Consider the following 13,960-nt stretch of genomic DNA (forward strand, 5'->3'; position numbering starts at 1 on the left):
AGCCCCCATCTGCTTGTGGAAAGCTTCACAAGTGGTGAAGCAGTGCGGCAGGTGTGTCTGTCTTCCTCTCTAACACCCCCTTCCTCTTAATTTCTGACTGTTTCTATTCGATAAACAAATAAAGGTTTAAAAAAATAAAAAGAAAGAGGAACAGCGAGGTGCAGCATCTGGGGGAACATCCCACACTCTCCTCGCCAGCAGAGCAGACACCCCGCGTCCGGGGCCCCGCCTTGCCACCCGCTGCCCGGCCGCGTGGATACTGCAGCTGGAAAGGATCTCGGAGGACACGGTTTTCTGGGAGGGCGGTGCGGGGGGGACACACTCTTGGTCTGCTACGCAGAGAAGGCAGAGCTCTGCAGGCCTAGATCATTCCCAGGCTTCCCCGTAGAGGGGGCGGGGAGGCGGGGAGAGGAAGCCCAGCCTTGGGTCTCCGCTGGCTGCAACCCAACCCGCGGGGAGGGGAGGAGCCGAGGGCGCGGCGCCCCCTAGCGGCCACGTGTTCCGGAGCGCGCCGCCCGCGGAGCCTCACAGCTCGGCCTCGGTGCGCGTCTGCCCCGCCCAGGGTTAGGGGGCAGCCCCGCACCACCCGGCGGAACTCTAGCACCCCGACCCCTCCCACCGCCGGAGCCCGCCAGGCAGAGCGCTCCAGCCACCTCTGTCCTGAGAACTTTCCTCGCACCGGACGCCATCTCTCGCAGCGAGCGAGCGAGCGAGGGCTGTGGGCTTGGACAGCAGCAGATCCGGGGTGAGTGGGGCCATCCGGGGTGGTACGTGGGGGCTCCCAGGCTGCCCTCTGTCCCAGTGTCCTACCAGCTCCCTCTCCAACCCATCTTCTCTTGCTCTCCCTCACTTCTCCTTGTTCATGACTTTCACATTTCCCGTTTCTCTTCTCAGTTCCTCAATTCCAGTCACCTTCCCCTGGTCCTGGGCCTCCGGGAGGGAAGCCAGGAGTTAGGATGGGGGAGCTGCCAGCAGCATGAGAGACTTTTAATCAGGTTTTCTGGTGCTCGCATAATGGAAGAGGCTCAGCGCCTCTTGCCTATCCAGGCTCCGGGTCAGGGCTCAGCTCGCCCGCCTGAGAGCACACCTCACTTCGTGGGCAATTTGGGGTCTGGCTTCACCCAGGGCAGCGGGCCCTCTGTGCTGCTCATCTCAAAACCCTGCGTAGAAGAGAGGTCCCGGGCGTTTGGAGTCACCTGTGGTGGGTTCCAGTGCTGGGCTGTCATTAGCAGAAGACAGGCTTTCTATGCTTGAGGCTCTGAGGTCCCAGGTTCAGTCCTTAGCACCACCATAAGTTAGAGCGTACACACACACACACACACACACACACACACACACACACACACACACACACACACACACACACCCTTCTTCTCCATCTCCCTTTCCCTCTTCCTCTTATCTTATTATTTTTATTACTTGGTTGTTCTAGTTGGCGGTTCTTTGTTCGCCCTTTCCCCCCCTTCCCCTGCCCGTTAAGAGTAGGGTCTATCTGTACTCCCGTCTGAAGTAAGCTCAGTACTGGGCATAGGCTTCCCAAATAGAGGCTAAACTCACGTTTGCTGAGTGAGAGAACAAGGAATGAAAGCTGCAAAAATCTGCCTAACTGCCTGAGGTTGTTTGGATCCTGTGGTCAAGTGAGGTAGTATTTGCACAGTTTCTCTTCTTTCTTCCTAAGTGGCATTAATCTTGTCTGTAGACATTGTAGACACCTAAGAACCATTAAACTGTGATTGCTGCCTAGCCATTTAAGTGTCAGAGTTTGCTAGAACATTGCTTGTGGCTGGTGCTGCCTGCAATCGCTAGTCATGATGGATTGTAAATACCTGATAGGTTGCTTGTGGGAAGAACAGACCACTAGAAGTTTCCAGAGACTCCCAGTTACCTTGATGAAAAATTTCCCTCTGATCTGTCAACATGAGGAAGTGTGTTAAACATGAGTGGCTGTGGTGGACTGCTCTTTGGGTGGTGTGAGACCTTCAGCATTCCTTTGCACTCTGAGGCAGCCCAGCTGAGCCCGGGATAGCATGTACTCTTGCAGTGAGAATTGAAAAAGCCATGGTTTAGATGGTCTCCTTTACTCTCCCAGGGCCCTCCTGGCTCTAGCTGTCCTGGGGCCATGAATCATGTTGTGGAGGTTACAAGTCATGCTTTATCAACTCTTCCAAATGCTGGCCTCTTAGAATGTCAAAACTGTGGGTTCCATTACGCAAAAATGCCTGGGAATTCCTCCCCTCTGGCACAGTCCAGGAAACACTCAGCTGTGGTGAGGTGTTTGAGACAGAAAAAACAAACAAACCAAAACAAACAAACAAACAAAAAACCAACCAACCAACCAAACAAACAAAACAAAAAATAAAACAAAACAAAACAGAAAAACCTTCTGGGGCTTTTATGTGGTTGGGTGACACAATTATTATGCAAAAAGACTCATGTCTGAGGCACTAAAGGTCTCGGGTTAGTCCCTTACACCACCTTAAGCCTGAGCTGTGTTCAACTGTCTCTCTCCTCTCTTCTCTCTCTCTCTCTCTCCCTCCATCTTTCTGCATCTCTTTCTCTCCTAAAAATAAATAAAATATATTAAATATATTAAAATATATAAAAAAGGAATATTACAGTCCCAGGTGCTTTCTCAGTCACATTCTGGGCTTCTTTAAAATGAAAATGTGCTTCTGTTTCATCTCCGTTTACTAAAGCAAACAAGGGAAGTATCTCCAAGGAAAGAGATTCTTTCTCATGGTTGGTCCTACACTGCCATTGCTGGTGGCAATATCAAAGAGAGACACATGTACTTATGTCACACCCTGCAGACTCCTACCTTGGCTGGTTAGGCAATAAGAATCACTCCTGACAATTATTGACTATCGACAATGGGCCATTATTCTAAAGCATTTTTTACTGAAGTAGCTACGTTGTAACACACGGGTTGCAGGTGTCCATCATTGTAAATCAGAGTTGGCCTGCATGTATTACATTAAGTTCACCTTAAAAGTCCAGTTCTGGGAGCTGGTTGTGGCACACCCATTAGAGAGTACATGCCACCATGTGCAGGAACCCAGGGTTAAACCTCTGGTCTCCACCTGCTGGGGGTTAGCATCATGATGGGTGGAACAGCAGTGCTGTAGGTGTTTCTTTGTATCTCTTCTTTCCCTTTGGTTCCATTCTCCATCTCTCTTTATCTCTGTTTATATAAGAAAAGATAGGAAGAAAAAAAAAAAGGTGCCATTAAGAGCTGTGAAATCAACATCCAACCATGCAGCCCCAGTGAAAACTCTGATGGAATATAAAATTCCAATTCGGGAGTCGAGCAGTAGCACTGCGGGTTAACTTCACATGGTGCAAAGCACAAGGACCGCGTTAAAGATTCCAGTTTGAACCCCGGCTCCCCACCTGCAGGGGGGTCACTTTGCAAGTGATGAAGCAGGTCTGCAGGTGTCTGTCTTTCTGTCCTCCTCTCTGTCTTCCTCTCTTCTCTCAATTTCTCTCTGTCCTGTCCAACAATGACATCGATAACAACAAAAATAAAAATAACCACCACTGCCATCAGGATGCCGGCCAGGCTTCCCTGGACTGAAGACCCCACCAATGTGTCCTGGAGCTCCCCAGAGACCCACCTTACTAGGGAAAGAGAGAGGCAGTCTGGGAGTATGGATCGACCAGTCAACGCCCATGTTCAGCGGGGAAGCAATTTCAGAAGCCAGACCTTCCACTTTCTGAAACCCACAATGACCCTGGGTGCATGCTCCCAAAGGGATAGAGGATGGGAAAGCTATCAGGGGAGGGGATGGGATATGGAGATTGGGTGGCAGGAATTGTGTGGAGTTGTACCCCTCCTATCCTACGGTTTTGTTAATGTCTCCTTTCTTAAATAAAAAAAAAAACACCACAATATTAAACAACAAGGGCAACAAAATAACCTAGGGAGTTGGGCCATGGCACAGCGGGTTAAGTGCACGTGGCGCAAAGCGCAAGGACCCATGTAAGGATCCCGATTCGAGCCCCCAGCTCCCCATTTGCAAGGGAGTCACTTCACAATCGGTGAAGCAGGTCTGCAGGTGTCATCTGTCTTTCTCTCCCCCTCTCTGTCTTCCCCTCCTTTCTCCATTTCTCTCTGTCCTATCCAACAACGACGACATCAATAACCACAACAATGTTAAACAACAAGGGAAACAAAAGGGAAAATAAATAAATAAAAAAACTGAAAAAAAAAAACCTCAAGGAGCAGTGGATTTGGGGTACAGGCACTGGCCCCCAGAAATAACCATAGAGGCAAATAAAATAAAAAAACAAATAAAAAAGGTCCAATTCTATTCTTCACCATACAGTTCACTCATTTCACCCAATCTAGCAACACTCTGCTTTCCCTTCCCTTTTGGTAAACACTAATTTGGTCTTGTAGTTAAAAAATGTACTTCTGTTTTACTTAGTTCATTTGTTTTCTTTATGTGTCACATTGGAGTGAAATCACATGATGTTTGTCTTTTTCCATCTCGCTCACTTCACTAAGCCTCATACATTTGAAGTCTATTCGTAGAACCAGGAATTTTTGTTTGTTTAGCTAACTGATTCATTTAAAAATTTCAAGCTGTTATCTAAATTTGTGACTAGAGTGGTTTACAAGATTATGTTTACAGAGTATATAGTTTCACACTACATCCACTCCCTAAATTCTGCGCCCCCTACCACCCCAACTATAGCCACTATAAGAACCAGGAGGGTGGTGCACCTCATCAAGCACATGCTTCACAGTGCACAAGGACCTGGGTTCAAGCCCCTGGTCCCCATCTGCAGGGGGAGAGCTTGACAAATGGTAAAGCAGGGCTGCAGGTATCTTGTTTCCTTCTTTATCTTCTTTCCTCTCAATTTCTCTATCTATCCAATAAAAATAAAATCGATATTTAAAAGAGAGAATAATAATAAAAAAAAACCCAGGAATTGGGACCTGGTAGTGACATACCTAGTTAAGCACATACATTGCCATGGGTGAGGACTAGGGGGTTCAAGACCCCACTTCCCACTTGCAGGAGAGATGTTTCACAAGTGGCGAAGCAGGTTTCCAGGTATCTCTTTGTTTCTCTTCTCCATCTCCCCCTTCTCTATATATTTCCCTCTGTACTATTAAAATAAAAATAGAAAAAAAATCACCAAACACCTGGAACAAATGGCATGGTGGATTTTTCATGCAGGCACTGACCTCCAGCCATAACTTTGGTGGCAATAAAAACCAAACCAAACCAGACATCTGCTAACTTAACTTAGTCTTTCCCGCAATTCTATGAGATAAGGACCATCACTGCATCTATTGTATAGATAAACAAACAGGCGGTGAGTAACTCACCCATCATCATAGCAAGTAAGTGGCAGAACTGTGATTTGGACAGAGGCAGTACGGCTCCAGGATCTATGTACTGAACCTCACTGGAAATGAGGAGGGGGAGAATCTGTATTTAGGTCTTGCCTGGGTCATTTAACTTGCAGAATAAACCCAGGGAATGTTGAATTAGAATTGGATAGCCATTGAGTTATAGAGTCACTAGGAGCCCTACGACCCTTCTAACTCACCAGGAAAAGGGTACATAATCCAAGAGAGAATGGTGTACATCCAGAAGAAAACTTTAGGAAGCCAGGAAGGGAAACGGATTGGAATGATTATTGCCTGGTATGCTAAACAATATTCAACCAGATTCGGTGATTAAACTTTTATTTCCAATTGATTAATTTTATCAGCTGAGCTTCTTTATTTGGTTGATACAAACTCTAATCATGCCTGTGAGTTGCTGGTGACTCATTTCGTAGGATTAAGGATAATGAAATAAAAGAGGGAGAAATAAGCACAGGAAAAATGAAACTAGGTCTCCCAAATCAGTTTCAAATAGGGATGACATATACCTGTTATATCTGTCATTACACTCCACTCCACCCCAGGACTTTGTACCCATCTTCTACAAGGCCTTGGATTTTTTTTTTTTTTTTTGCCTCCAGGGTTATTGTTGGGGCTGAGTAGCATGCACTGGGAATCCACTGCTCCTGGAGGCTATTTTTTCCATTTTGTTGCCATTGTTGTGGCTGTTATTGTTGTTAAAGCTGTTGTTGTTGTTGAATAGGACAGAGAGAAATGGAGAGAGGAGGGGAAGACAGAGTAAGGGAGAGAAAGATAGACACCTGCAGACCTGCTTCACTGCCTATGAAGCGACCCCCCCCCCCCCCCCCCCCCGCAGGTGGGGATCCTTAAGGCAGTCCTTGCACTTTGCGTCATGTGCTCTTAACTTGCTGCACTACCGCCCAGCCCCTCTTGGAATCTTTCTTAACCTAGTGCTCTGCACAGACTCTGCCAGATGATGATGAAGCTTCATCTTTCTCTCCCAACCTGCCCAATTCATGCCCCAGGGGTATGGTGAAGGAGGTAATGAATGGTGAAGCAGAGACCTTTCATTTTTGAGTGCTCTGGATGCCATCTTAGTAAATACCTTGGGGGTTTTCATTTATTTATTATTGACAAAAGCTGCCTCTGTCTGATGCTTTTATTTTATCTTTTAAAGATTTATTTATTAATGAGAGAGAGAGAGAGAGAGAGAGAGAGAGAGGGAGAGAGAGGGAGAAGATGCAAACTAGAGCTTTGTTCTGCCATATGTGGTATAGGAGCTTGAATTTGGAACCTCATGCATACAAGTCCTACACTGATCCACCTTCCTGGTCACAGGTTGGGACTTTTAAAATATTCACTTCTCTTGGGGACTGGGAGATAGTTCACTTGGTAGAGTGCACACTTTACCTTTCTTCTTTCTTTCTTTTTTCTATTAGTGATTTACAAAATTACAAAATAACGGGTACAGTTTCACACCATTCCCACCACCAGAGTTCTGTAACCCTAGTCCCTCCACTGGAAACTATAGTGATTCTTTGAAGGCCACAAATATTATTTCTATAACTGTCTGTCTGTCTGGTTGTCTATCTATCTATCTAGATTTCCCATTTTTTCCCTATTGTTCTGTATTCTCTTCAATTTTAAATCACAGCTACAGTACACCTATTACTACGTTTGAATGTCTTTCCTTTTTTCCTCTTCTCTCTCTGGGATCTGATAGAATTGGGTTTCAGAGCTCTCTAGTCACTTTCCCCTAACATTTTACCCCCTCTGTCACTATGGGATGCAGAAGGTAGGCATCTCACTTCTGTAATTGCTTCTCTACTAGACATGGGTGTTGGTGAGACAATCCATACCTACCCCCAGTCCCCCAGGCTGTTTCTATTTTTCCCTAGTGAGATATAACTCTGGAGAAGTGAGGTACTAGAGCACATTGGTGAGATTGTCTGCCCATGGAGTTCAGAATGGAATCAAAGTAGCATCTGCAACTTGGTATCTAAAAGGCAATAAGTTATGAGGCAGGGCAAAGTGTTTAATAAATAGAAACAAGCAAGTAGGAATAGAGCAAGTGAGAGTGGGGATTTTAGGGTACATTGCCATTCTTGAGGTCCTGGGTTTGAGTCTTTGGGAGCATCCACATGGGGGAAGTTTCATGAGTGGTTGAGCAGAGCTGTGGTGTCTATCCTTCTCTGAAGTCTTTCTCCTTCTCTATATCTCTGTCTTTGTCTTTCATCATCTATTTAGAAGCAAAACCAAAAACATTATCTGGGTGTGGTGGAATTGTGCAGGCATGATAATCCTGGCAGAAAAAAATTTTCATTTCTCTTTTCCTCACTCTTTGAAAGAGTTATTCTTTTTTTTTTTTTTTTTTTGCTTCCAGGGTTATCACTGGGACTCGGTGCCTACACTATGAATCCACTGCTCCTGGAGGCTACTTTTTTCCCTTTTGTTGCCCTTGTTGTTTATCATTGTTATTATTATTGTTATTGTCATTAGATAGGACAGAGAGAAATCAAGAGAGGTGGGGAAAACAGAGAGGGAGGACAGAAAGACATTTGCAGACCTGCTTCACTGCTTATGAAGCGACCCCCCTGTATGTGGGGAGCCAGGGGGCTCAAACCAGGATCCTTAAGGTGGTCCTTGTGCTTTGTGCCATGTGCACTTTACCCTGTGTGCCACCACCCAGCCCCCTACAGTTATTCATTTTTATGAGTGACGGAGGAAGAGCACTGCCCAGCTCTGATGTAGCGATGTTGGGAGATTGAACAAGAGGCCTTTGGGGGTCACAGGTATGCAAGTCCTGTGTTCTAGCAATGAGCTTTCTCCCTAGCTCTCTGTTCTTTTTCACAGATGGATCTTTGTGCACGTGTGATTTCTGGACCACCTTTTCATTCAGGCAGAGAGTGAGACACAGATATAACAGTGGTGGAGCTTTCTCTAGCACTATAACAACTTCCATGTGTGATGCAGGGGCCTTCATCCTGGGCTGTGTTCATGGCAAGGCACATTTCCTACCTGGTGAGCTATCTCTCCTCTCCAGCCCTCCTCCTCCTCCTTTTCAATGTGGCAGGGATGTGGAGAGGACAGGATGTCAGGAAAAGAGTCTGTAAGATAGCACTTTGCCTGTCCTTTCCAACAGACTGATGTGAGACTGAGATCCAGTCTGAGAAAAAATCTTTCTCTGAGCTGCACAGGGCACTCATTATCTTTATCTTTTATTTTTAATATTTATTTATTAATTTTTGTTGCCCTGGTTTTATTGTTGTAGTTATTGTTGTTATTGATGTTGTTGTTCTTGAATAGGACAGAGAGAAATGGAGAGAGGAGGAGAAGACAGAGAGAGGGAGAGAAAGACAGACACCTGCAGACCTGCTTCATCACCTGTGAAGCAACTCCCCTGCAGGTGGGAAGCCCGGTGCTCAAACCAGGATCCTCTTGCCGGTTCCTGAGCTTTGCACTACCTGCGCTCAACTTGCTGCGCTGCTGCCCTTCTTCTTCTAGCGTTTGCCCTTCTTCCGTAGCCAGTTAACAGCGTCAGGTTGAGCCTGATGTAAAGATTCGAGACCTCCTTTGAATCTGGAGAGGTGGCAGTCCCTACTCCCTGGGTACTCATTTTCTAATGCTTGAATGAATAACTACAGATTTAAGGGCTAGTGAAATAGGATAGTATGATGCTTTGCCACGTGCAAGGTCCCCACCACATTGAGGGAAACTTAGTTGCTGTGGTCTCTTTCACTTCCTTTCTACCTCTTATTGTAAAAATAAATAAATTAATAAAAGTAGCAAATTGCCACAAATTTAGTGTCTTAAAAGTTTCCAGGTTTATTGTATTATAGTTATGTAGGAGCTAGGTGCAAGTGTCCTTAGAATAAAATTGAGGCATCATTAGGCAGTTGATATTGTTAGGGGAGAAAAAGTTCCCTGCGTGTTTGAGTTGCTGACACAATTCAGTTCCTGTGGTTACAGAACCATGATTTTGTTTTTCTTCTTCTTCTTCTTCTTTTTTTTTTTGCTGAAGTTTAGATAGGTTATAGCTTTTACCAGCCGTTGCACTCTTTGTCTCATAGCTCCCTCACCCTCTTTGAAACCAGTCTGAGTGATTCAAGTCATACTTCTCTGACTCTTCTACCTTAGTGTGTGTGTGTGTGTGTATGTGTGTGTGTGTGTATGATGTTGGGGAATGAATCCAAGCCCTTGCACATATATGATAGCACTGAGCTTCTTCCCTGGCTCAGTAAAAAAAAAAGATATATTTATTAATTAGTGAAAGAGAGTAAGCGTCTCTCCCCCCCCCCCCCCCCTCATCAGAGCCAGAGCATCACTCTGGCACATATTGTAACAGGCATCAAACTTGGGACCTTGTGTTTTGAGAGTTTAATGCTTTATTCACTACATCACTTCCTTGGTTCTCCACTATCCTTAGAATTCCATGGCATTATCATTGCTGCTCTCATGGAGAGCATGGGATTGAACCCAGCTCCTCATACATGATAAAGTATGCTTTTTGCCCACTGTCATCTCCCAGACCCCCTTCAGGCATACAAGTCAGTGTTTCAGCAGGCTGAACTATTTCCTGAACTCCAGACCCCCTTCATTTCTAAGATCTCCTGTGATTAAACTGGGACCAGCCGGCTATCTTGCCAATTTTCTTCATCATAGAACTGTTACCTTTTACCATATCTGCAGAACTACCCTTTGTCTGTGTTCTTGAGATTGTTCCCTCCCAGTCATACTTCCTTTCTCAAACTTCCGGAAACCAGAGCTTGACACTGTTATTCCACCTACTGTATACAGTGAGACCCACTTTGGAATGAGTGACTTATTTCCAAGCAAGGCAGGGGATTAACATCTCTGCCCTTGCAACTTTGCTAAGGGAGCCCCCTCTTGTCTGCCCCACCCTAAAGCTTCCCCCCCTCTTCTTCTCTGGCCACGTGCTACCCTGTTCCAGCTCACAGCAGGCCCTTAGTCACCGTAAATAAAAGTGATGGATGGTAAAGGCTTGAACAGGATGCGGTGGATTTGGCCTGGGTTTCTCCTCCCTGGTTCCCTGTTGGTTTCTAAGACTCTGTGATTGGCTGGGTTAGATGGTACGTGCAGTCTTGAACAGCCCTGGCTGCTCTCTGGTCTCTTTGAATTATCCTGGTATTTTTCCATTTTTCCAGTCACAGAAGATAAGATAGAAACTCAGGCAGGGAACATGTCTTTAGACATGTTAAGAATTTTGGAAGAGACTGAAGCCAAGTAAGGGTAAAATGAGAACAGAGTGCTCCTCAGAGACCTGGGGTCATTGGAGAGAGGCCTCCAATTTGCTTCATGACATATTTTGGTAGTTGTGTGTGCTGTCTATTTTTTTTGGTTGGGGGGTTGGGAGGGAAATAATGTTCCTGGTGAAATAGACTCTATGCTGGGTTGGTCAATGTTTAAGGATGACAGTTATAGAGGAAGGGAATTATGTCAGTAAGTGTGAAATTAGTGAAATTAGAAATTAGTGAAATTAGAAGTACTAAACTTCTCACACTGGACTTGGCACCGGAAGTCCTCTCCTTTTTCTCACTCTTCTTGCCTTCTTCTGAGAGCAGAGGATAAAAGACTATACACTGGGCAGCAAGCCTCAGCACCTGCCTTGATCTTGAACATCAGGAATCAGAACTGGAATTTTCACGTATCAGCTCAAGCAAGAGGCTGGGGAGATAGCATGATGGTTATGCAAAGGTCTTTCATACCTGATGCTCTCAGGTCCCAGGCTCATTCCCCAGCAAGAGTTGAGCAAAACAGGAGACCAAACCAAACCAAACCAAAACAAGAGAGAATCCAGCTCTAGAGGACTTCATTATGAAAGGCCACTCCTCCTCTGCCTGATGTATGCAAGACAGGCCTGAGAATATATATGGAGATGGCATAATGATACCAAAGACTTTAATGCATGAGCCTCAGAGGTCCCAGTTTCAGTCCCCATAAGCCAGAATCGAATAGTATAGTTAAAACAAAACAGAGTGGGTGGTGGTGTTCATGGTTGAACATACATGTGCGAGGAGCCAGGGTTCAAGCCCCCAGTTCTCACTTGCAGGGGACTAAGCTTCAAGAGTGGTGAAGCAATGTGGCAGATGTCTGTCTTTCTGTCTCCCTTTTAATCTTCCCCTTCTTCTTCAGTTTCTCTGTCCCTAGCCAATAAATAAATAAAATGTTAAAAATACTTATTTTAAGAAAGAAGACATGAAAAAGGGAAAAAAAGGGATTACATATTACATAGTCTTTGTTGAAGGTGCAAATTATCCAGAAACCATTAAGTCAGTGGATATCATTCTACTTTAGAAGTAGAATTCTGACTTTTAGGGACATTGGAGCGAGGATCTTGCTGGACTCTCCCTACCAATTGAGTTCCAAGACTCAAGCTCACATCTGAAAATTTCCAGCCTGAATTTCTTCCTTCCTTCATTCTGTGGGCTGCCGGAAAAAGTCATGATGTATTTTTTTTTTTGTTTTTCTATGCAAAAATGTGTCATGACTTTTCCAACAGCCCAATACATTTGCGGGGCACTTGCTTTGTGCTAGGCATCAAGTAAGAGGTGAGGGTTTGCTCTCTTTGTGCTTGTGTTTGAATAGGCAAAAGTGACTAATAAAAACAAATACAGCAATCAAGTGAATTGTATTTAAAATGTATTTATTGAAGTTTTTATTGCATTCAAGTTGCACAGCATTTTTATAAAGACAACTTAATTAAAAAATATTTATATTTATTTATTTCATATTAGAGAGACAGACTTTCACATGCAGAGAGAGAGAAAGGAAGAGAGGGAGATAGAAGCCAGAGTACCACTCTTGTACATGCATGCTAGGGTTTGAACCAGGAGCATCAGGCATGAAAGCCCTTTGCTCTGCCAGTTGAGCTATCTCTCCAACATTAAGTTTCAGGTATGCTTACTTATTAGTCAATATGTGTGTATACTACAGTAAATTCTCCACTAAAAGCCCATTTCTATTCTTCACCCTATAACTGATCCCTGCCTTCTACCTGATTTATCTACCCTTTGTCCCCCTTCTTTGATAGTCAAGCTATTTTTAGGTTGTGCAAATAAACCTGTGGAAAAAAAAACAAAATAAAATATGAGATAGTGGGAGACTAGTGGATAAGGGTGGTCATTTAACAGTGGATATGGAAAGGTTTTTTAGAGAGGAGACGTTTAGATCGAGGTCATGGCCAATGAGACATTGTTTCTAGATACAGAAAATCTGGAAGGAAGAACATTTTTTTTTCATTATTTGATAAGACAGAGAGAAATTAAGAGGAGAGGGGAAAATAGAAAGGGAGATGGAGAGATACCTGCAGTACTTTCTTCATTACTCTTGAAGTAGGTAGGTTGGGAGTGGGGGCTTGAACTTGGGTCCTTGCACATTGTATGTAACGTGCGCTTAACCAGACCTGTCACCACCCAGCCCCCAGGAAGAGCATTCTAGAGGGAACAGCCAGATTAAAGTACTTGAAGCATGGGTGAGATAGGGCACTTGGTCCTCCAAGCTATGACGTGGCTCATGGATGCATTTTGTTGTTTTATTTTTGAGAGTTGCCCTTACTGTTTGGCCTACTTGCTGCATTCTTTGACAATCTCATCTGCTCTTTTTGAGGAAACAGTTGTGGGAGGGCCATTTCTGGTAACACCCTGAGTCTGACACCCTAGGAACCACCAGCCACATTGTTCACATCCTGTAAGATGAGTGTAGAGACATCCTCAACACCAGTTACTCAAGCTGGTTCCTTATCGGCCTCTGAGTCTGGTGGGAATGAAACAGCACCGATTCTGCCTGCTGAGAGCTCTGTCAGTGCTGGACTAGGACGGACCACTCCTGTAGGAAACCACCTGGCTCTCTCTGCCTTTCCTCCCACTCTGGGATTAGCAGTTTACCTACTAGCAGGAAGTCATTTCTTGTATTGCCTTCTTCCTCAGTCAACTCCTTGGTCGTCAAACCGGTTGGATAATTGCTGGCAGTTTCTTAAAAGTTAACTGTTAGCTGAAATTCATATTTGTAGGGTGTGTGCTTCCGGAAGAAGGTCCATGCCCAGGTAGACTCTTTCAAAAGGTTATGTTTTAACAAAACTGCCTTTATGGTTTCTTAGGTCAGGGAGCAGCACAGAGGCTCCAGTGAATCGTGGGGCCTCTGAATTCAGACTTTAGGAGCTATACTGTGTTCACTAACCCACAATAACTTTTATTAAATCCTTGCACTGTGCAAGACACATGGTCCTAGTGAGTTCTTTATGTACTCATTAATGTTTGTCCAACTTTCATGGCTCTATAAATTAGTGACTCTTTTTTAAAAAAGATTTATTTCTTTATTCCCTTTTGTTGCCCTTGTTATTTTATTGTTGTAGTTATTATTGATGTTGTCATTGTTGGATAGGACAGAGAAAAATGGAGAGAGAAGGGGGAAAACAGAGAGGGGGAGAGAAAGATAGATACCTGTAGACCTGCTTCACCGCTTGTGAAGTGACTGCTCTCAGGTGGGGAGCCGGGGGTTCGAACCAGAATCCTTATGCCGATCCCTGAGCTTTGCGTCACGTGCGCTTAACCCGCTGCACCACTGCCCAACTCCCTGAAT

At 44.8% G+C, this 13,960-nt stretch overlaps 1 protein-coding gene across 3 annotated transcripts in view; it reads left to right on the forward strand.

Moving 5' to 3' along the window:
* Window positions 1-296: 296 nt before the first annotated feature.
* The window catches only part of SMIM3 (small integral membrane protein 3), a 28,784-nt gene continuing 15,120 nt past the window's right edge, over window positions 297-13,960 (forward strand). The window contains exons 1-2 of one of the 3 annotated variants that reach the window (XM_060181333.1): window positions 297-745; window positions 8,216-8,383. In XM_060181333.1, coding sequence (XP_060037316.1) covers window positions 8,323-8,383 — 61 coding nt within the window. In that variant the 5' untranslated portion in view covers window positions 297-745; window positions 8,216-8,322. The remainder of the gene's footprint in view (window positions 746-8,215; window positions 8,384-13,960) is intronic. The other 2 variants (XM_016185276.2, XM_060181342.1) reach the window with 2 other exon arrangements.

This window comes from Erinaceus europaeus, chromosome 2, assembly GCF_950295315.1.
Source record: "Erinaceus europaeus chromosome 2, mEriEur2.1, whole genome shotgun sequence".
Taxonomy (NCBI): Eukaryota; Metazoa; Chordata; class Mammalia; order Eulipotyphla; family Erinaceidae; genus Erinaceus; species Erinaceus europaeus.